We start from the raw sequence: 23,229 nt of genomic DNA on the forward strand, positions 1-23,229 counted from the left end.
ACAGTCGGTTGTCCTAAATACAATACTAAAATAAAGGCACATGAAAGAGTTTGTGTCAGGGAAGATGGATAGAGAGTTAAAGAGAGTTGGAGAAAGAGAGAGGAGGGAGTGGAGGTATTGCGCGGCTGTGCTGTGCCTTTGTGTTAATGGAAGGCATTAAGCCGTTCGCTCTCCAGCGGCGCGGGCACTAGAGCTGCTACCGCTGCCTCCGCTCTGCCAACCCCAGGTTGCCAGGGGCTCCTCACTCCCCCGCCGCCGCGATGTGCGATAATGTCATCTCTTGATTAGAATACTCATTATGTGAAATGAGGTTTTCTTATTCAGTCATTCGTGTTATTATTTTCTGGACGATTGTATCTTTGTGAGTCTCTCCTTCTCTCCCACTCCCTCTCTCAATCCTTCTTATCCCAATTTCTTTCCATCCCTCTCTCTTTCTCTCCCTCAATCACCATTTCGCTCTATCTCTTTCCCCCTCCCTTCCTCTATCCCTCTCTCTACCCTCTCCCCCCTCCTTCCTGCTCCCTTCAAGAGACAAACTCAGTATGACAGCAGCACATGTTAATGCCTGATAGTCTGGCAGCAGCACATGTTAATGCCTGATAGTCTAGCAGCAGCAGCACATGTTAATGCCTGATAGTCTAGCAGCAGCACATGTTCATGCCTGATAGTCTAGCAGCACATGTTCATGTCTGATAGTCTAGCAGCAGCACATGTTCATGCCTGATAGTCTGGCAGCAGCACATGTTCATGCCTGATAGTCTGGCAGTGGCACATGTTCATGCTTGACAGTCTGGCAGCAGTGTAGATTCCTGAGGGAGGCTGTATGGCAGGCTACTCTTTGCCCTGCCTCTACTCTGATAGTGGGGTGCTATAGTTCACATATTCCACCCTGCAGCGGCCTGGTGAGCGTGTGTGAGCGTGTGTGTCGGCTTGTGTGTGTCGACTTGTGTGTGTGCACTTGTGTGTGTGCACTTGTGTGTCCTTGCAGTCTGCCCTGCCTCTACTCTGACAGTGGGGTGCTATAGTTCCCATATTCCACCCTGCAGCGGCCTGGTGTGTGTGTGTGTGTGTGTGTGTGTGTGTGTGTGTGTGTGTGTCCTTGCAGTCTGCAGGTGTGAAACGTACCCACTATCATGAAACATCTCTACTAGCTAGTATCTATGCTCAGGTGTGTGTGGTGAGATGTTGTTGGCCCTTGTCTAGGTGTAGATTAGATCTTTTTGGCAGTTGTCTATGTTGTCTCTTGTTATTTCAGGTGTGTTCTGAAGACTAGCAGTTGTGCACTAGCATCTATATATTAGCTAGTGGCTCAGGTGTGTGTTGAGATGCTGTTGGGTCTTGTCTAGGTGTAAATTAGTGGCGGCCATCTTTTCGACAGTTGTTGTCTCTTGTTCACGTCTGTGCTGTAGTGCTGAGTTATTAGTGCTTTTTGAGGTTGGTTCGATTATGAAAAAAAATTATCATGGTTTTCGATAACTTTTTAAAATAATGACATTACTTTGATTTTAGAGCTTTTTCATGGAAATTCCAAAGGCCAAAATAGTGAACATTCAATATCCAAACATTGAAAATATTCTATTTGTGTCTGTCAGGTCCACATTGGGTAGACATCAAAAGAAAAATAGAAAATTACTATGAAATAATTAAATATTTCAGTTGTGTATATTATTATTTTATTTGATAACTTTATTATTTAGTCATCATCTCTAAAAAAAAATCCAAGCTACACACAATACCCCGCAATGACAAAGCAAAAACAGGTTTTCAGAAATGTTTACAAAAAAAACATAATTACACGATTTACATAATTCAGAGTTTTTGCTATGAGACTTGAAATTGTGCTCAGGTGCATCCTGTTTCCTTTGATCATCCTTGAGATATTTCTACAACTTGATTGGACATGATTTGAAAAGGCACACAACTGTCTATATAAGATCCAACAGTTGATAGTGCATGTTAGAGCAAAACCAAGCCACGAGGTCGAAGGAATTGTCTGTAGAGCTCCGAGACAGGACTGTCTCGATGCACAGATCTGGAGAAGGGTACCAAAATATTTCTGCAGCGTTGAATGTCCCCAAGAACACAGTGGCCTCCATCATTCTTAAGTATAAGTTTGGAACCACCAATTTAATCCATTTTAGAATAAGGCTATAACGTAACAAAATGTGGAAAAAGTCAAGGCGTCTGAATACTTTCCGAATACGCTGTATGTTCTCCCCATACGGTGTTTAGCCATCCTATTGAGCTAGGCTGCCGAAGCACGCTGCAGAGCTGTCTGACTAAATCATTGTTCTACGAAGTAGAAACTGCATACTTTCACAAACCCTCTCTGTCCCTCTCGTCGTTGTGTTCTTTCCTCTCTCATGCGGTCTGTGTGTATCTAACCTAACGTATTAGGTGTAAAAGTGAATCTGTCCAGAGATCTGTATATAAAGATGAGATGCTCATGTCTCCACCATAACAAATAGGAGTCGTTGTCCCAAAGACAGGAAGGCAGGCGGCAAACACATTGGGATTATTTTGGACAGATCTTGGCGCTAGTGAAATCTCTTGCTTTGCCTCTTCCTCTCTCGTCAGTCTTTGTCCGAGATGGAAAAAACAGGTGCAATGGATTATGTTCATTGTAGTTCATTTCCACGTTTCTGCGCTGAACTAGGTTGAATATTTGCTAAATGAAATCTACAACTGTCTTCAGCCCAGTGTTCCACATAGTTATTGGAATTTAAGTAATTGAACCGACGTCAGTCAATTAGTTGTTTAATAACACCTCCCCCCCGTAATGTTTGTTAATCGCTCAGCACTAGTTTGCTGAAGTTAAGCATCTGCCCTCAAACATCTTTATCTAGCTACAGTACCTGCAGAAAGTATTGACACCCCTTGACTTTTTCCACATTTTTATTTGTGCTACAGACTGAATTTAAAATGGATAAAATGTAGGATTTGTGTCACTGGCCTACACACAATACCCCATAATGTCTAAGTATATACAAATTAATTCAAAATGAAAAGCTGAAATGTCTTGAGTGAATATTAAAGTGAAGTATTCAACCCCTTTGTCATGGCAAGCCTAAATAAGTCCAGGAGTAAACAAGTCACATAATAAGTTGCATGGACTCACTCACTCTGTGTGCAATAATAGTCTTTAACATGATTTTTGAATGACTTCCTCATCTCTGTACCCCACACATACAATTATCCGTATGGTACCTCAGTTGAGCAGTGAAGTTCAAACACACATTCAACGACAAATACCAGGGAGGTTTTCCAATGCCTCGCAACAGAAGAGCACCTATTGGTAGATTGGTAAAACAAAAAAAAGCAGACATTGAATATCCGTTTGAGCATGGTGAAGTTATTAATTTCAATACACCCAGTCACTACAAAGATACAGGCATCGTTCCTAACTCATTTCGCGGAGAGGAAGGAAACCGCTCAGGGATTTCACCATGAGGCCCATGGTGACTTTAAAACAGTTATAGAGTTTAATGGCTGTGATAGAATTGAGGATATCAACAACATTGTAGTCCACAATACTAACCTAAATGATAGAGTGAAAAGAAGGAAGCCTGTACAGAATACAAATATTCCAAAACATGCATCCTGTTTGCAATAAAGCGCTAAAGTAAAACTTAAAAAAATGTGGCAAAGAAATGACCTTCATTTCTGAATACGAAGTGTTATGTTTGTGGCAAATCCAACACATCACTGAGTACCACTCTTCATATTTTTAAACATGTTGGTGGCTGCATCATGTTATAAGTATGCTTTTCATCGGCAAGGAGTAGGGATATTGTTTTAGGACAAAAGAAACGGAATGGAGCTAAGCACAGGCAATATCCTAGAGGAACATCTGGTTGTCTGTTTTTCTACAGACAATGGGAAACAAATTCACCTTTCAGCAGGACGATAACCTAAAACACAAGGCCAGGTTATTGTCCGACTTAAATCGGCTTGAAAATCTATGGCAAGACGTGAAAAAGGCAGTCTAGCAATGATCAACAACCAACTTGACAGAGCTTAGAGAATTAAAAAAATAATAATAATGTGCAGATATTGTGCAATCCTGGTGTGCAAAGCTCTTAGAGACTTACCAAGCAAGACTCACAGCTGTAATTGCTGCCAAAGGTGATTCTAACATGTATTGACTCAGGGGTGTGAATAATTATGTAAATGAGATGTTTCTGTATTTCATTTTCAATAAATTAGCAAACAATTCTAAAAACATGTTTTCACTTTGTCATTATGGAGTACTGTGTGTAGATGAGAGGAATAAAACATATTTTATTCATGTTGAATTCAGGCTCTAACACAACACTGTGGAATAAGTCGAGGGGTATGAACCCTTTCTGAAGGCTCTGTAGTATCTCTCACAGGGGATAAGGTGTGCTTGGAGAGATGGGGGTAAGTTGTTGGCTCTTGGTAAGGTGTATATTAGCCCAGCGGAAGCCATCTTGTTGGCAGTTTCTCCAGCGTATCTTGTTATTCCCCCTCTCTTCTCTCCACCTTGTAGCTACACACTCAATTGATAGAATAGCCTATAAATGGAAGCCTCTAGATGATTCATTTTTTCCCTCCACTTTGAGAAGTGTGGAGTCGTGTTGACCTTTCCACTTGGCATGCTCTGAGACGGACACCGGATCTGACAGAGACACGAGAGGGCACGCAGTTACACGGCCTGAGCTGAGACTTCTCTTATTCCACCGAGCGACTGGCTCCAGGAAGGCACAGTATGGAGTAGGTTAACATGGGCTTTTTGAAAGCCAAGAGCCATGTAGCAATGGTCTTGATCCCTGTTTGGAAATGCCGGCTGTGCTTCCCCAGCGTGCTTTAAGTGTGGATGAGATATTGATTGGGGCTTTAAAGAGCGGCTGGTAATTCTCAGTATTGGTGTCAGTTAGGGAGTGGAACCGTGTTGTCTGTGCTGTCACTTTTCCATCGAGATACAGTGTGTGAATAAATGTATTGATTTTTCACGGCAATGAGCCCCCGTTATTAGGCTTCTATATTCCAAGCTTGCACCACTTCACTTGATGCCTCCCTCTGTGAACATCGGTGTTTTTTAAAAATCCATCACACTGTGTCTCAAGGTCTTCTGAAGTTCTCTTATGAAATTAGAGGCACTCAGAATCTTTCAATGTATCATACATACACTATAATCCCACTAGATCCAGTCACATTGGATACGGTTGTCTCTGCCACCAAATCATCAAGCGTGCCAAGAATCATACTTATCTAAACCAAATCATCAAGCGTACCAAGAATCATACTTTTCTAAACCAAATCATCAAGCATGCCAAGAATCATACTTATCTAAACCAAATCATCAAGCGTGCCAAGAATCATACTTATCTAAACCAAATCATCAAGCGTGCCAAGAATCATACTTATCTAAACCAAATCATCAAGGGTGCCAAGAATCATACTTATCTAAACCAAATCATCAAGGGTGCCAAGAATCATACTTATCTAAACCAAATCATCAAGCGTGCCAAGAATCATACTTATCTAAACCAAATCATCAAGCGTGCCAAGAATCATACTTATCTAAACCAAATCATCAAGCGTGCCAAGAATCATACTTATCTAAACCAAATCATCAAGCGTGCCAAGAATCATACTTATCTAAACCAAATCATCAAGCGTGCCAAGAATCATACTTATCTAAACCAAATCATCAAGCGTGCCAAGAATCATACTTATCTAAACCAAATCATCAAGCGTGCCAAGAATCATACTTATCTAAACCAAATCATCAAGCGTGCCAAGAATCATACTTATCTAAACCAAATCATCAAGCGTGCCAAGAATCATACTTGTCTAAACTCCACTTTGACAAGTTTGGTCAGATTTTCCCTTGAACCTGAACAGCAGTTGCAAGCAACAGCATTATGTACTTAGAAAATATTTAGGTAAAAACCAAGAAATCCTTCAATAAACACGGACAAAAAACCTCCACCTGCCATCAGATGATCTAAGACCATATGGTTTGACTGAGACCAAAGACCCTGTCTCATAAGAGCCTGCTGAATCCCTCACCACAATCACCCATAGGGACCATGTTTGACCTATACTTGGCATGGCTTGTTACGGTCCCCCTCTCAGCACGGCCTGACCTTTAACCTTGCGACAACATAGTCCAACGTGTCTGAGTTTTCTAATTAGCCTAGCGCTTGTGTATTCCACTATGATGCCATGGCGTCTCCAGGATGGCTAGGCTACCGAGTTGATCCGCCAGCCGTCGCAGCTGTGTGCCCGGAGTGCAGATTCATGCTTTTAATGAGCAGTGGTGAGGACCTTTGGAGCTAAGGTGCGATTAGCAAATCAAGGATGGATGTCGTCTGTCTGTTCTTACAGAACACGTCTAGAAATATCTAACACTTTATTAGGCTACTTGACGATGCTATATAAAACACAGGCTAGCTTGGCCCAGCTGAAAGATAATCTATGACACATGGCAGCTGTAGTAGTGAATACTCTCCTCCTTTTCTATTGACACAGTGAGAGCCTGTGGCTGGGGCAGAACCACACTGAATAAATCATAGCACAGCCAGAGATTAGCCGAGACAAAGGAGAAGCGTATGTTCAAAGTATAGAAATCTATAAAGTAGTATGTGAGGGAGATAAATATGCAGGCCTTCCTCACGGCTTGTCAGCCAAGTGAAAACAAGGCAAATTGAACTGCCAGGGAAACAACAGCCAGACGACAATGATCTGTTTTAATTAAATATGATGCGCAGAGACATTGCTGTGTTTCTTTCCTAACGTTTTAATCAACATGTCACTATTTCACTGAAGTCCTATCCCACCCATCCACCCCCGATGTGTCATATTTACATATTACTGGGGCGCGGTGAAGCTAGTATATTGATTGTGTCGAAATTCCATCATCGCCCCTCCTTTTGTGTTTGAGAGAAGGGAGGTTTTTAAGCTAATTTTTCTAATCTGACGGTATGCTTTATAGTTTCCCGTTCTCCTAGAGATGCACAGCATGTTCTCCTTTAAACATTGCTTATCTCAATTGTGTGTGTGTGTGTGTGTGTGTGTGTGTGTGTGTGTGTGTGGCTCTCAACGGTCAAGGCGTTGCGATACAGAAGAGTCATATTGTTCATTTGTGTAAGAGCAGGAATCCATGTAGACCCATTGCCAGGGTCATGCTTGCTTAGACTTGCTATTGATGTTTTTTGACGTTATTGACGTTCTTTCTATGTCTCTTCAGTCCAAAAAACTGTCAAACTGCTTTGGGACAGAGCAAGGACAACAAGAGGAATGAAATGCAACAGGCTGCCTGTAGCGATGTTTCTTTGTCAAAGTCTTCAGAGGGATGATGAAAAGTAGTACGGTCCAGTTGGGACACCTTGAAGGTCCGCAGTGGTCCAGTCCAGAGGGGAAAGAGCTGGACAAAGCTTTTCTCTGAACGTTCTAAGGTTGTTGGAAGGTCAAGTCAGGAAGTAAAATCTTTTTGTGCCCAAGGCAATTTTTGGGGCTTTCACTCGAAGCCACCAGCTGAGATATCAATCAATACATTTTCAACAAGAACATGTGTCTAGGGGACTCCATTCCTAAAAGAATGGATTTCACTAGTAACGTTCACAAAGGTCCCACAAGTCGTGAGGGAGAAGCAGAAGAGCGAAACAATCAAAGAGCTCATTGATTACCGAGATAATTCTCTGGATGACTTTGATGGACAGAAAGGAAGTCAAAGGACACAGAGTCCTGTTTATTTCTTTATTATCCTTTAATGGACTCCTCAGCCATCCCACCACAGGTATTCTCCTGGAACCCCTTTAATGGACTCCTCAGCCATCCCACTACAGGTATTCTCCTGGAACCTCTTTAATGGACTCTTCAGCCATCCCCCCACAGGTGTTCTCCTGGAATCCCTTTAATGGACTATTCAGCCATCCCACCACAGGTGTTCTCTTGGAACCTCTTTAATGGACTCTTCAGCCATCCCACCACAGGTGTTCTCCTGGAATCCCTTTAATGGACTCTTCAGCCATCCCACCACAGGTATTCTCCTGGAATCCCTTTAATGAACTCTTCAGCCATCCCACCACAGGTGTTCTCCTGGAATCCCTTTAATGAACTCTTCAGCCATCCCACCACAGGTGTTCTCCTGGAATCCCTTTAATGAACTCTTCAGCCATCCCACCACAGGTGTTCTCCTGGAATCCCTTTAATGAACTCTTCAGCCATCCCACCACAGGTGTTCTCCTGGAATCCCTTTAATGAACTCTTCAGCCATCCCACCACAGGTGTTCTCCTGGAATCCCTTTAATGAACTCTTCAGCCATCCCACCACAGGTGTTCTCCTGGAACCCCTTTAATGGACTCTTCAGCCATCCCACCACAGGTGTTCTCCTGGAACCCCTTTAATGAACTCCTCAGCCATCCCACCACAGGTGTACTCCTGGAACCTCTTCAGTGGGCTGCGTGGGTTAATTAGACTGATTCTTCAGGACTACTGTAATAGATCCAACAAAGCCCTGTGTATCCTGCTCATTAAGACACACACACTTCCTCTCCCAGCACAAAGGAAACGCAGGTTGGCTTCACTGCTGGTAATGAACGACAGTGGCACACGTCCATAATGCCTTTTCTCCTGAGAGAACAGGCACTAACTGCAGCCCAGCGGGCTGATTTAGTTTTGGGACCAGACCCAAGTCACTCGAGTGTATAGAGGAACAATGGCTAATATAGTGGTTGTCTTTGTGTGGGGGAGCTGAAAATGGTGGCCAACACTCGGTTATCAAAGTGTCTGTGTGTCAAACACACACACTCACCATCCATGAACTCCGGGCTCAGTTTATTATCTGGTGTGAAGAGCGATTTGCAGTTTCTCAGCGGCTTTATTCGCTACCCATTTCCCAATGATCTTTCTTGGTACACGGCCATGAATATTGATTTGCTGTGTGTTAAAACATCCCTCTCTTGAAGTGCGGCCTCACATCTCATCTCTCCTTCTTCAGATTGGGGTGGCAGCTAGCCATGGGGGTTTCAAAGAGTTCGTCAGCCAGCCAGTCACCCCTGTGAAGGTCACAGTACAAGTCCCCAATGGTGACAATCTAATTTCTTTACTGCTGGCCCAATCTGGGGCCGTACCATGACGCCTGTTTGGTAGGGGTCAGTAGAGTCCGACCCAGCTCCCACCCTTCAATAATGGAACACTGTCATGTGTCATCCATCGGGACTTCTGTCACTAGGCTACATGCTTGGCTTTGTTTGCTTGGCTACTTCATTGGCTACTGTATGTCAGTGGCACAACTAGGATACATTAGTGCAATGCTACATCTGAGGCAAATCTATATGAGGCGCTGCATTTCTCTACTTACCCAGAGTCAGATGAACTTGTGGATACCGTTTTTATGTCTCTGCTTGCAGTATGAAGGAAGTTGAAGGTAGTGTCACGAGCCAATGCTAAATAGCGTTAGCATGATGACTGGAAGCGCAGTGATTGGAAGTCTTCCGGAAACGCTAGCGTATGCTACTATACCTGTAGACCTCCAGTCACTGGCTAGTCAAAGTCAGTGGCTTAGCTTCATCAACAGCTTGGCTAATGGATACATTAGAGACTAGTGTAGCCTTTATCCCTCAACTCAAACATGAACCAGACTTAAAATCATTTTTAAATTTTTTATTTCTTTATAAATAATAATAATAAAGACAAACAGGAGAAGAAAAGATGAACAACAGAACACAACAAAACCAAATGAAATAGCAGCAGATACAATCTGTACACAGCAACTAGTACAGAAAAGTGGTGTCATTGTGGACACCTTCATAGACTAGATATTCTGCATGAACCAGACTTTAAATCCATAGGATGTTATTAGCGAAGATTAGCGCTACGTCAGACCGAGGGAGCATAAGATCAATAGCATTATGCCATTAGCATAGCATTCAAGCCATGAAACGCATTCATTATTTTTTTGTTTTCAGAAACGCTTTCAGGGGCATTAATTGCATTCACAGTCATTACGGTTGTTTGATGTGGAGCAGAGACGTGCACTCTGCTCTGGTTTGCATTCATATGCATCTCAGTGTGCATCGCTGTTTGTTTTGTTGGTGTAGTTAGCAAGGCTCTGCTTTGTCTCTGTTCCACCTTGTTGCTGTTGTCTTCGATGAGCGCTGGACCTCTGGTCTGTGTGTGTGTAGGCTACATGCATGTTTGTGAGAGTGTGTGTGTGTGTGTTCGTGTGTGTTTTGTATGCGTAGGCCTATGTGTTTGGGAATGTGTGAGACTAGCAAGCTCTGGCCTCTGTTATAGCGTTAGTCTTGAGGTGCGATACGGGGCGCTCATGTTCTGTCAGCTGTGATCATTTTGTTGTTCATCATCCCTTAGTCGCTTGTGACCAAGACCCTCGCAACCCCTTCTCTCTCCCTTTCTGTTCCTCTCTCCCTTTCTGTTCCTCTCTCCCTTTCTCCCTCTGGTCTCTCCTCCTCTACCTAGCATTCTCCTCTCCCTACCATTCTCCTCTCCTTTCTCAAGTATTCTCTCCTTTCTCAAGTATTCTCTCCTCTCCCCTAGCATTCTCTCCTCTCCCCTAGCATTCTCTCCTCTCCCGAGCATTCTCTCCTACTCTCCCGAGCATTCTCTCCTCTGCTCTCCCTAGCTTTCTCCTCTACTCTCCCGAGCATTCTCTCCTCTGCTCTCTCTAGCATTCTCTCCTCTGCTCTCTCTAGCATTCTCTCCTCTGCTCTCCCAAGCATTGTCTCCTCTACTCTCCCTAGCATTCTCTCCTATGCTCTCTCTAGCATTCTCTCCTCTGCTCTCTCTAGCATTCTCTCCTCTGCTCTCTCTAGCATTCTCCCCTCTGCTCTCCCAAGCATTGTCTCCTCTACTCTCCCTAGCATTCTCTCCTCTGTTCTCCCTAGCATTCTCTCCTCTGCTCTCCCGAGCATTCTCTCCTACTCTCCCAAGCATTCTCTCCTCTGCTCTCCCTAGCTTTCTCCTCTGCTCTCTCTAGCATTCTCTCCTCTGCTCTCTCTAGCGTTCTCTCCTCTGCTCTCCCGAGCGTTCTCTCCTCTGCTCTCCCGAGCGTTCTCTCCTCTGCTCTCCCGAGCGTTCTCTCCTCTGCTCTCCCGAGCGTTCTCTCCTCTGCTCTCCCGAGCGTTCTCTCCTCTGCTCTCTCTAGCATTCTCTCCTCTGCTCTCTCTAGCATTCTCTCCTCTGCTCTCCCGAGCATTCTCTCCTCTGCTCTCTCTAGCATTCTCACCTCTGCTCTCTCTAGCATTCTCTCCTCTGCTCTCCCAAGCATTGTCTCCTCTACTCTCCCTAGCATTCTCTCCTCTGCTCTCTCTAGCATTCTCTCCTCTGCTCTCTCTAGCATTCTCTCCTCTGCTCTCCCGAGCATTCTCTCCTCTGCTCTCTCTAGCATTCTCACCTCTGCTCTCTCTAGCATTCTCTCCTCTACTCTCCCTAGCATTGTCTCCTCTGCTCTCCCTAGCATTCTCTCCTCTGCTCTCCCGAGCATTCTCTCCTACTCTCCCAAGCATTCTCTCCTCTGCTCTCCCTAGCTTTCTCCTCTGCTCTCTCTAGCATTCTCTCCTCTGCTCTTTCTAGCATTCTCTCCTCTGCTCTCCCAAGCATTCTCTCCTCTGCTCTCCCAAGCATTCTCTCCTCTGCTCTCCCGAGCATTCTCTCCTCTGCTCTCTCTAGCATTCTCTCCTCTGCTCTCTCTAGCATTCTCTCCTCTGCTCTCCCAAGCATTGTCTCCTCTACTCTCCCTAGCATTCTCTCCTCTGCTCTTTCTAGCATTCTCTCCTCTGCTCTCCCAAGCATTGTCTCCTCTACTCTCCCTAGCATTCTCTCCTCTGCTCTCTCTAGCATTCTCTCCTCTGCTCTCCCAAGCATTGTCTCCTCTACTCTCCCTAGCATTCTCTCCTCTGCTCTCCCTAGCATTCTCTCCTCTGCTCTCCCGAGCATTCTCTCCTACTCTCCCATGCATTCTCTCCTCTGCTCTCTCTAGCATTCTCTCCTCTGCTCTCCCGAGCATTCTCTCCTCTGCTCTCCCGAGCATTCTCTCCTCTGCTCTCTCTAGCATTCTCTCCTCTGCTCTCCCAAGCATTGTCTCCTCTACTCTCCCTAGCATTCTCTCCTCTGCTCTCCCAAGCATTGTCTCCTCTACTCTCCCTAGCATTCTCTCCTCTGCTCTCCCGAGCATTCTCTCCTACTCTCCCAAGCATTCTCTCCTCTGCTCTCCCTAGCTTTCTCCTCTGCTCTCTCTAGCATTCTCTCATCTGCTCTCCCTAGCTTTCTCCTCTGCTCTCTCTAGCATTCTCTCCTCTGCTCTCCTGAGCGTTCTCTCCTCTGCTCTCCCGAGCGTTCTCTCCTCTGCTCTCCCGAGCGTTCTCTCCTCTGCTCTCCCGAGCGTTCTCTCCTCTGCTCTCCTGAGCGTTCTCTCCTCTGCTCTCTCTAGCATTCTCTCCTCTCCTGAGCGTTCTCTCTTCTGCTCTCTCTAGCATTCTCTCCTCTCCCGAGCGTTCTCTCCTCTCCCGAGCATTCTCTCCTCTCCCAAGCATTCTCTCCTCTCCCAAGCATTCTCTCCTCTCTCTCCAATCCTAATTTCCATTTCTCTATTGAGAGCAGCAGCCAACCTTCCCATCCTTGTCTCTTTGCCTCTATGAGGTCTGTTAGGGTAATGAGGCGTCTACCTGGCCATTTAAAGATGATGGTAATAAGACCTAATATGTTTGAGGAGAAAGGTGTTTGGAATGAGATGTTGTTGTTGCTGGAATAAAGGTGATTTGAATCACATGAGCACCCCGTGTTGCAACTCGATCCTAACGCCCAAAATACCTCTCTCCTACACACACACACACCACAGTTACCGTCAAACAATCAAAACTACCGCCCGTCTGGGCATTTATGCACACACACACATGCACGCATGCACACACACACTCGGGTTGGGGGTTTGAAATTATTTCACAATTGACAATTTTTTTCGATATCCGGCTATTTGAAATACATGTTACTTACATTTTGGAGGGCCAGTGAAATGGGAGAGCAGATAGAGGGAGAAAAAGTTGCAGTACCCAAGGCAACTCCACTACAGCCAAGACCAGCTAACTTGTAGCAGCCAAAGTGTTATTTATCATCCCATGTAACAGTGCCTGTCTTGACTGGAGTAACCTGGAGAAACTGTTGGTTGCTTTTTACTCCTTCTCATTTTGCTAACTTTTATTTCCATAACTTTACAGAGTAAGTTGAAAGCCTATCTATTTAGTGAAAATGTTAAGTATTGAGTATGATGGCATCACTTGTCCGTTGAGGTGTAGTTTCAGTGTAAAATAACCAAGTCATGGATGACCTACAGTCCACCTGTTGCCTAGGCAACAGAGACTTTGGCAAAGTGTTGGAGGGGTTTTCCAAGGCACTGTTGTTGGGGCTCAGCTGCCAAAAACTTACATAGCTAAACTTGACATATTTCTGTCAGTACTTTGCACAATTGACACAATAATTTCTGTCACAGTAACTTTTTATTGACATTTTCAATGAGCAAGTTTATCAGGTGGAAGTAAATATTTTTAAACCCTCACAAAAGCCACCCACACACCCACCTACAGACTCAGCAATATAGCATGTTCAATGCAAGGATTAATATAATAATCCCCACTCTTGCCACATAAATCGACATTTCAGGACATTTCAGAGGCATTGTCAACCACATATTTATGATATAACTGGTACTATTCTGATCCTCTGCTCTCCTCCATATCCATTGTGCTTTAGGGTTAAGTTTAGGATTAGGTAACATGCTAGCTAAGTAGTTTAAGGTTTAGGGTTAACTAACATCCTAGCTAAGTAGTTAAAGGGTTAGGTTTAGGGTTAACTAACATGCTAGCTAAGTAGTTAAAGGGTTAGGTTTAGGGTTAACTAACATGCTAGCTAAGTAGTTAAAGGGTTAGGTTTAGGGTTAACTAACATGCTAGCTAAGTAGTTAAAGGGTTAGGTTTAGGGTTAACTAACATCCTAGCTAAGTAGTTAAAGGGTTAGGTTTAGGGTTAACTAACATGCTAGCTAAGTAGTTAAAGGGTTAGGTTTAGGGTTAACTAACATCCTAGCTAAGTAGTTAAAGGGTTAGGTTTAGGGTTAACTAACATACTAGCTAAGTAGTTAAAGGGTTAGGTTTAGGGTTAACTAACATCCTAGCTAAGTAGTTAAAGGGTTAGGTTTAGGGTTAACTAACATCCTAGCTAAGTAGTTAAAGGGTTAGGTTTAGGGTTAACTAACATCCTAGCTAAGTAGTTAAAGGGTTAGGTTTAGGGTTAACTAACATCCTAGCTAAGTAGTTAAAGGGTTAGGTTTAGGGTTAACTAACATCCTAGCTAAGTAGTTAAAGGGTTAGGTTTAGGGTTAACTAACATCCTAGCTAAGTAGTTAAAGTGTTAGGTTTAGGGTTAACTAACATCCTAGCTAAGTAGTTAAAGGGTTAGGTTTAGGGTTAACTAACATCCTAGCTAAGTAGTTAAAGGGTTAGGTTTAGGGTTAACTAACATGCTAGCTAAGTAGTTAAAGGGTTAGGTTTAGGGTTAACTAACATCCTAGCTAAGTAGTTAAAGGGTTAGGTTTAGGGTTAACTAACATCCTAGCTAAGTAGTTAAAGTGTTAGGTTTAGGGTTAACTAACATGCTAGCTAAGTAGTTAAAGGGTTAGGTTTAGGGTTAACTAACATCCTAGCTAAGTAGTTAAAGGGTTCGGTTTAGGGTTAACTAACATCCTAGCTAAGTAGTTAAAGGGTTAGGTTTAGGGTTAACTAACATCCTAGCTAAGTAGTTAAAGGGTTAGGTTTAGGGTTAACTAACATCCTAGCTAAGTAGTTAAAGGGTTAGGTTTAGGGTTAACTAACATCCTAGCTAAGTAGTTAAAGGGTTAGGTTTAGGGTTAACTAACATCCTAGCTAAGTAGTTAAAGGGTTAGGTTTAGGGTTAACTAACATCCTAGCTAAGTAGTTAAAGGGTTAGGTTTAGGGTTAACTAACATCCTAGCTAAGTAGTTAAAGGGTTAGGTTTAGGGTTAACTAACATCCTAGCTAAGTAGTTAAAGGGTTAGGTTTAGGGTTAACTAACATCCTAGCTAAGTAGTTAAAGGGTTAGGTTTAGGGTTAACTAACATCCTAGCTAAGTAGTTAAAGGGTTAGGTTTAGGGTTAACTAACATGCTAGCTAAGTAGTTAAAGGGTTAGGTTTAGGGTTAACTAACATCCTAGCTAAGTAGTTAAAGGGTTAGGTTTAGGGTTAACTAACATCCTAGCTAAGTAGTTAAAGGGTTAGGTTTAGGGTTAACTAACATCCTAGCTAAGTAGTTAAAGGGTTAGGTTTAGGGTTAACTAACATCCTAGCTAAGTAGTTAAAGGGTTAGGTTTAGGGTTAACTAACATCCTAGCTAAGTAGTTAAAGGGTTAGGTTTAGGGTTAACTAACATGCTAGCTAAGTAGTTAAAGGGTTAGGTTTAGGGTTAACTAACATGCTACTAGCTAAGTAGTTAAAGGGTTAGGTTTAGGGTTAACTAACATGCTAGCTAAGTAGTTTAAGGTTTAGGGTTAACTAACATACTAGCTAAGTAGTTAAAGGGTTAGGTTTAGGGTTAACTAACATCCTAGCTAAGTAGTTAAAGGGTTCGGTTTAGGGTTAACTAACATCCTAGCTAAGTAGTTAAAGGGTTAGGTTTAGGGTTAACTAACATCCTAGCTAAGTAGTTAAAGGGTTAGGTTTAGGGTTAACTAACATCCTAGCTAAGTAGTTAAAGGGTTAGGTTTAGGGTTAACTAACATCCTAGCTAAGTAGTTAAAGGGTTAGGTTTAGGGTTAACTAACATCCTAGCTAAGTAGTTAAAGGGTTAGGTTTAGGGTTAACTAACATCCTAGCTAAGTAGTTAAAGGGTTAAGTTTAGGATTAGGTAACATGCTAGCTAAGTAGTTTAAGGTTTAGGGTTAACTAACATACTAGCTAAGTAGTTAAAGGGTTAGGTTTAGGGTTAACTAACATCCTAGCTAAGTAGTTAAAGGGTTAGGTTTAGGGTTAACTAACATCCTAGCTAAGTAGTTAAAGGGTTCGGTTTAGGGTTAACTAACATCCTAGCTAAGTAGTTAAAGTGTTAGGTTTAGGGTTAACTAACATCCTAGCTAAGTAGTTAAAGGGTTAGGTTTAGGGTTAACTAACATCCTAGCTAAGTAGTTAAAGGGTTAGGTTTAGGGTTAACTAACATCCTAGCTAAGTAGTTAAAGGGTTAGGTTTAGGGTTAACTAACATCCTAGCTAAGTAGTTAAAGGGTTAGGTTTAGGATTAGGTAACATGCTAGCTAAGTAGTTTAAGGTTTAGGGTTAACTAACATCCTAGCTAAGTAGTTAAAGGGTTAGGTTTAGGGTTAACTAACATCCTAGCTAAGTAGTTAAAGGGTTAGGTTTAGGGTTAACTAACATCCTAGCTAAGTAGTTAAAGGGTTAGGTTTAGGGTTAACTAACATCCTAGCTAAGTAGTTAAAGGGTTAGGTTTAGGGTTAACTAACATCCTAGCTAAGTAGTTAAAGGGTTAGGTTTAGGGTTAACTAACATGCTAGCTAAGTAGTTAAAGGGTTAGGTTTAGGGTTAACTAACATGCTAGCTAAGTAGTTAAAGGGTTAGGTTTAGGGTTAACTAACATCCTAGCTAAGTAGTTAAAGGGTTAGGTTTAGGGTTAACTAACATCCTAGCTAAGTAGTTAAAGGGTTAGGTTTAGGGTTAACTAACATCCTAGCTAAGTAGTTAAAGGGTTAGGTTTAGGGTTAACTAACATCCTAGCTAAGTAGTTAAAGGGTTAGGTTTAGGGTTAACTAACATCCTAGCTAAGTAGTTAAAGGGTTAGGTTTAGGGTTAACTAACATACTAGCTAAGTAGTTAAAGGGTTAGGTTTAGGGTTAACTAACATCCTAGCTAAGTAGTTAAAGGGTTAGGTTTAGGGTTAACTAACATGCTAGCTAAGTAGTTAAAGGGTTAGGTTTAGGGTTAACTAACATGCTAGCTAAGTAGTTAAAGGGTTAGGTTTAGGGTTAACTAACATGCTAGCTAAGTAGTTAAAGGGTTAGGTTTAGGGTTAACTAACATGCTAGCTAAGTAGTTAAAGGGTTAGGTTTAGGGTTAACTAACATCCTAGCTAAGTAGTTAAAGGGTTAGGTTTAGGGTTAACTAACATGCTAGCTAAGTAGTTAAAGGGTTAGGTTTAGGGTTAACTAACATCCTAGCTAAGTAGTTAAAGGGTTAGGTTTAGGGTTAACTAACATCCTAGCTAAGTAGTTAAAGGGTTAGGTTTAGGGTTAACTAACATCCTAGCTAAGTAGTTAAAGGGTTAGGTTTAGGGTTAACTAACATCCTAGCTAAGTAGTTAAAGGGTTAGGTTTAGGGTTAACTAACATCCTAGCTAAGTAGTTAAAGGGTTAGGTTTAGGGTTAACTAACATCCTAGCTAAGTAGTTAAAGGGTTAGGTTTAGGGTTAACTAACATCCTAGCTAAGTAGTTAAAGGGTTAGGTTTAGGGTTAACTAACATCCTAGCTAAGTAGTTAAAGGGTTAGGTTTAGGGTTAACTAACATACTAGCTAAGTAGTTAAAGGGTTAGGTTTAGGGTTAACTAACATCCTAGCTAAGTAGTTAAAGGGTTAGGTTTAGGGTTAACTAACATCCTAGCTAAGTAGTTAAAGGGTTAGGTTTAGGGTTAACTAACATCCTAGCTAAGTAGTTAAAGGGTTAGGTTTAGGGTTAACTAACATCCTAGCTAAGTAGTTAAAGGGTTAGGTTTAGGGTTAACTAACATCCTAGCTAAGTAGTTAAAGGGTTAGGTTTAGGGTTAACTAACATCCTAGCTAAGTAGTTAAAGGGTTAGGTTTAGGGTTAACTAACATCCTAGCTAAGTAGTTAAAGGGTTAGGTTTAGGGTTAACTAACATCCTAGCTAAGTAGTTAAAGGGTTAGGTTTAGGGTTAACTAACATCCTAGCTAAGTAGTTAAAGGGTTCGGTTTAGGGTTAACTAACATCCTAGCTAAGTAGTTAAAGGGTTAGGTTTAGGGTTAACTAACATCCTAGCTAAGTAGTTAAAGGGTTCGGTTTAGGGTTAACTAACATGCTAGCTAAGTAGTTAAAGGGTTAGGTTTAGGGTTAACTAACATCCTAGCTAAGTAGTTAAAGGGTTAGGTTTAGGGTTAACTAACATCCTAGCTAAGTAGTTAAAGGGTTAGGTTTAGGGTTAACTAACATCCTAGCTAAGTAGTTAAAGGGTTAGGTTTAGGGTTAACTAACATCCTAGCTAAGTAGTTAAAGGGTTCGGTTTAGGGTTAACTAACATCCTAGCTAAGTAGTTAAAGGGTTAGGTTTAGGGTTAACTAACATCCTAGCTAAGTAGTTAAAGGGTTAGGTTTAGGGTTAACTAACATCCTAGCTAAGTAGTTAAAGGGTTAGGTTTAGGGTTAACTAACATCCTAGCTAAGTAGTTAAAGGGTTAGGTTTAGGGTTAACTAACATGCTAGCTAAGTAGTTAAAGGGTTAGGTTTAGGGTTAACTAACATCCTAGCTAAGTAGTTAAAGGGTTAGGTTTAGGGTTAACTAACATCCTAGCTAAGTAGTTAAAGGGTTAGGTTTAGGGTTAACTAACATCCTAGCTAAGTAGTTAAAGGGTTAGGTTTAGGGTTAACTAACATCCTAGCTAAGTAGTTAAAGGGTTAGGTTTAGGGTTAACTAACATCCTAGCTAAGTAGTTAAAGGGTTAGGTTTAGGGTTAACTAACATCCTAGCTAAGTAGTTAAAGGGTTGGTTTAGGGTTAACTAACATCCTAGCTAAGTAGTTAAAGGGTTAGGTTTAGGGTTAACTAACATCTTAGGTTTAGGGTTAACTAACATGCTAGCTAAGTAGTTAAAGGGTTAGGTTTAGGGTTAACTAACATGCTAGCTAAGTAGTTAAAGGGTTAGGTTTAGGGTTAACTAACATCCTAGCTAAGTAGTTAAAGGGTTCGGTTTAGGGTTAACTAACATGCTAGCTAAGTAGTTAAAGGGTTAGGTTTAGGGTTAACTAACATACTAGCTAAGTAGTTAAAGGGTTAGGTTTAGGGTTAACTAACATCCTAGCTAAGTAGTTAAAGGGTTCGGTTTAGGGTTAACTAACATCCTAGCTAAGTAGTTAAAGGGTTAGGTTTAGGGTTAACTAACATCCTAGCTAAGTAGTTAAAGGGTTAGGTTTAGGGTTAACTAACATCCTAGCTAAGTAGTTAAAGGGTTAGGTTTAGGGTTAACTAACATCCTAGCTAAGTAGTTAAAGGGTTAGGTTTAGGGTTAACTAACATCCTAGCTAAGTAGTTAAAGGGTTAGGTTTAGGGTTAACTAACATCCTAGCTAAGTAGTTAAAGGGTTAGGTTTAGGGTTAACTAACATCCTAGCTAAGTAGTTAAAGGGTTAGGTTTAGGGTTAACTAACATCCTAGCTAAGTAGTTAAAGGGTTAGGTTTAGGGTTAACTAACATCCTAGCTAAGTAGTTAAAGGGTTAGGTTTAGGGTTAACTAACATCCTAGCTAAGTAGTTAAAGGGTTAGGTTTAGGGTTAACTAACATCCTAGCTAAGTAGTTAAAGGGTTAGGTTTAGGGTTAACTAACATGCTAGCTAAGTAGTTAAAGGGTTAGGTTTAGGGTTAACTAACATCCTAGCTAAGTAGTTAAAGGGTTAGGTTTAGGGTTAACTAACATCCTAGCTAAGTAGTTAAAGGGTTAGGTTTAGGGTTAACTAACATCCTAGCTAAGTAGTTAAAGGGTTAGGTTTAGGGTTAACTAACATGCTAGCTAAGTAGTTAAAGGGTTAGGTTTAGGGTTAACTAACATCCTAGCTAAGTAGTTAAAGGGTTAGGTTTAGGGTTAACTAACATCCTAGCTAAGTAGTTAAAGGGTTAGGTTTAGGGTTAACTAACATCCTAGCTAAGTAGTTAAAGGGTTAGGTTTAGGGTTAACTAACATCCTAGCTAAGTAGTTAAAGGGTTAGGTTTAGGGTTAACTAACATCCTAGCTAAGTAGTTAAAGGGTTAGGTTTAGGGTTAACTAACATCCTAGCTAAGTAGTTAAAAAGTAGTAAGTTGTTGCTAATTAGCTAAAATGCTGAAGTTGTTCATAACGTGATTTGTTTGGGTTGCTAGACACTCCCGTTATACGGCCACCCATCCTCCCCGACTAACCTCCCACCTGTCCTTTCTGTCTTAAGTAACCCGCTGTTTTTATCTGTGATTCAAATGCACTCTCTATATATAAAAAAAGGTAAACAAATGTTTGTGTGCCTGTCATGAATTTCCAAAAATAAATGTGTGTCTATTTCACAATAATCTGTGATACTCCTAGCAAGTCAGGGGAAACCACCACCATCTGATCTCCTTTCAAACTTGATCTCACAGGGGATATCGCTTATTCTCATCTTCCCCTCTCTCATCTGTCCTGTTCATACCCTCTCCCTCTGTCCGTCTGCCCGTCTGTCTGTCCATCCGTCTGTCTGTCCGGCCGTCTGTCTGCCCGGCCGTCTGTCTGTCCTATTGGTGTGGTTAATTGCTTCAAGTTTACTCCCTCTAATGCAATATATTAGTGTCGGAGCCCCTTCATCAGCCTAACGCCGGCATTTAATTAAGTCTCCCGGGTTAGGTAGTGGGCCGCGCTCCATCAGCAGATCACATGGTCATTAGTAATTAATACACTGACAGGATTAGTGCTCTCTGCTAGGCTTGCACGGTGTCGCTAGAGGGCAGGGGGTGGCAGGGGGGCCTGAGTGATGGCTTCCAGAGGGGGAGAGAAGGGAAAAGTGTGTCTGTGTAGTGGGTCGGCGTGTGTGTTGTCGGGGGAGGGGCGGGTAGGTGTGTGTGTCTGTGTGTCCATGCCAGTTTGCTCACATTAGTGTGTGTGTGCTGAAGTCTTCCCTCCGTGGTGACGGGGGTCTTTTCTCCAGCAGTAATGACATCATTAGAGGTCGACTGTATTTCCATCTGCTCCACCATTACTCTCGCCCCACTTTGGGCCGCCCCGCCACGATGCTACGCGGGTCAGAATTAGAACGACACGGGCTAAATGGCCCTGCTAAATGATGAAGCCATTAGGAATGGGAGGCTAATTTAGAACATATGTAGTCGTGGAGAGATGGGGAGATACTGGGGGAAGACATCGAGGAAAGTTAACTTCCATACCCAATATCTGTCAGTCTGGGGTTGTTAGATCTGTATCAGGTATTTATGAGCGTTGATGAGACATGGATGGAGTGGGTTTTAAATATGCAGACGGACTTAGAAATGGGGGATGTGATATTTTGATGACTCGCCGGAACTCTTTCGTGGATTGCTGTATTAACCTCGATGACACAATCAGTTATAGATCATTGTTCTGGTGACAACATAATTCCTTATGTTCAATGTATTATATGACATAAGGCTATTACATACATGAACTGACATCATAATATGTACATTAGTTGTGTGGTGTTCTTTGGAGGATCGTAGATTAGGCTAGATTGTCACCACTCACAGTGATGACTGTTGCTCTATACTCCACTCCGTTGGATGCGTCCTACCTTGAAAAACAAAGAACTTGAGCCTTCTGTCATTGATGACATGTAATATGTATTGTTTTACTTAACTTAGTGGAATGTGTTTATTGGATGTCGCTCCCAGAGCATCTGCTAAATCTAAGTAAGTACACAAGCCTTTGCTCAATGACTGAAATGTCAATGTTCTCTAGGTTCTGTTGATGGACTACCTGGATGTGAAGAACACTAAAAGTGCTGCCGAGCCCTCTGCCCAGCTCACCTACGCCAGCACCGGCAGCGAGTTCGCAGCCTTCTTCGCCAAGAAGAAACCCCAACGTGCCAAGCAGTCCCTCTTCAAGTAAGACACAGACAGGCTAAAAAACTTGACCATTGAGGGCCAGTTTTACCGGACCTAGATTAAGCCTACTGATGTACTATAAAACATGCTTGACTTGATGGAGAATGTCCTTTGAAAGTGTGTTTTAGTCAAGGAAAGGGGAGAAATGGCCCCTACACAGATGTGGGACCAGGCTAGAGAGACAGCCCAAACAGATGTGGGACCAGGCTAGAGAGACAGCCCAAACAGATCTGGGACCAGGCTAGAGAGACAGCCCAAACAGATGTGGGACCAGGCTAGAGAGACAGCCCAAACAGATGTGGGACCAGGCTAGAGAGACAGCCCAAACAGATGTGGGACCAGGCTAGAGAGACAGCCCAAACAGATGTGGGACCAGGATAGAGAGACAGCCCAAACAGATGTGGGACCAGGCTAGAGAGACAGCCCAAACAGATCTGGGACCAGGCTAGAGAGACAGCCCAAACAGATGTGGGACCAGGCTAGAGAGACAGCCCAAACAGATCTGGGACCAGGCTAGAGTGAAAGTGTGTTTCTCTCTTCCAGGTTTGAGTCATCGTCTCACGCCATCAGCATGAGTGCCTACCTGAGGGAACAGAGGAGAGAGCTGTACAGCAAGAGTGGAGAACTACAAGGTAAGGGAGGGCGGGAGGGAGGGGTGTGGAGAGGTACAGAGCTAGGATGGAGTAGAACAAGGGAGGTGCCAAAACAAAGAGCGCCCCGTGTTGCACCTCAAGCCCAACACTATAACAGAGTCCTGCGCTGGACAGGTACACACACACACACCCACACACAGACACACACACACAGACAGACAGCGAGGGGGAGATTGGAGAGTGAGTCCCTGGAGAGTCTCACTGTTCCACAGCTTTTCTTCTGTCTCTCGTTTCTCTCCCCTTGCTCCCTCGCTCTGCGATGACCTTGTGGTTTCAATCAGCGGCGCCTGACAGCACTGTTTGCCTGCTTGTTTCATCGTTTTTTTCAAACCCCGTTCCTCTGAGACATTGCCTGTGTGTAAAATGGAAGTGAGAGGGAGGTCGTCGAAAGGAGGAGGGGTTCCGAGATAGAATTATTTTCAGATCCTGCATAATCGGTCATATGTCACAATTTCCATGATTGCATTTCGAGCAAACTTTAAGGTGAGTCACAGCAATGCTAAGTGTCACCTGTTTAGCACTGAACAGGTGACACATCTCAACGACCCTCCCTCGCAGGCCTCGAGGGATGATTTCATTTCTGATAGGAAACGCTAACCTAGCATACAAGCTCCATACACAAAATGATGGCCCCGTTCGACAAGTCCATATTAACATTTCCTTCAAAAAATGTGCTTCAAATAGCCGCTAACTTTTGTCCTTTCCCCTCGGT

The 23,229-nt window shown here is 42.7% G+C and overlaps 1 protein-coding gene across 1 annotated transcript in view; it reads left to right on the forward strand.

Moving 5' to 3' along the window:
* Positions 1 to 23,229, forward strand: part of exoc4 (exocyst complex component 4) — a 298,597-nt gene that overhangs the window by 57,170 nt on the left and 218,198 nt on the right. The window contains exons 8-9 of the mRNA XM_071332146.1: positions 21,719 to 21,864; positions 22,408 to 22,496. Coding sequence (XP_071188247.1) covers positions 21,719 to 21,864; positions 22,408 to 22,496 — 235 coding nt within the window. The remainder of the gene's footprint in view (positions 1 to 21,718; positions 21,865 to 22,407; positions 22,497 to 23,229) is intronic.

Source organism: Salvelinus alpinus, chromosome 11, assembly GCF_045679555.1.
Source record: "Salvelinus alpinus chromosome 11, SLU_Salpinus.1, whole genome shotgun sequence".
Classification (NCBI taxonomy): Eukaryota; Metazoa; Chordata; class Actinopteri; order Salmoniformes; family Salmonidae; genus Salvelinus; species Salvelinus alpinus.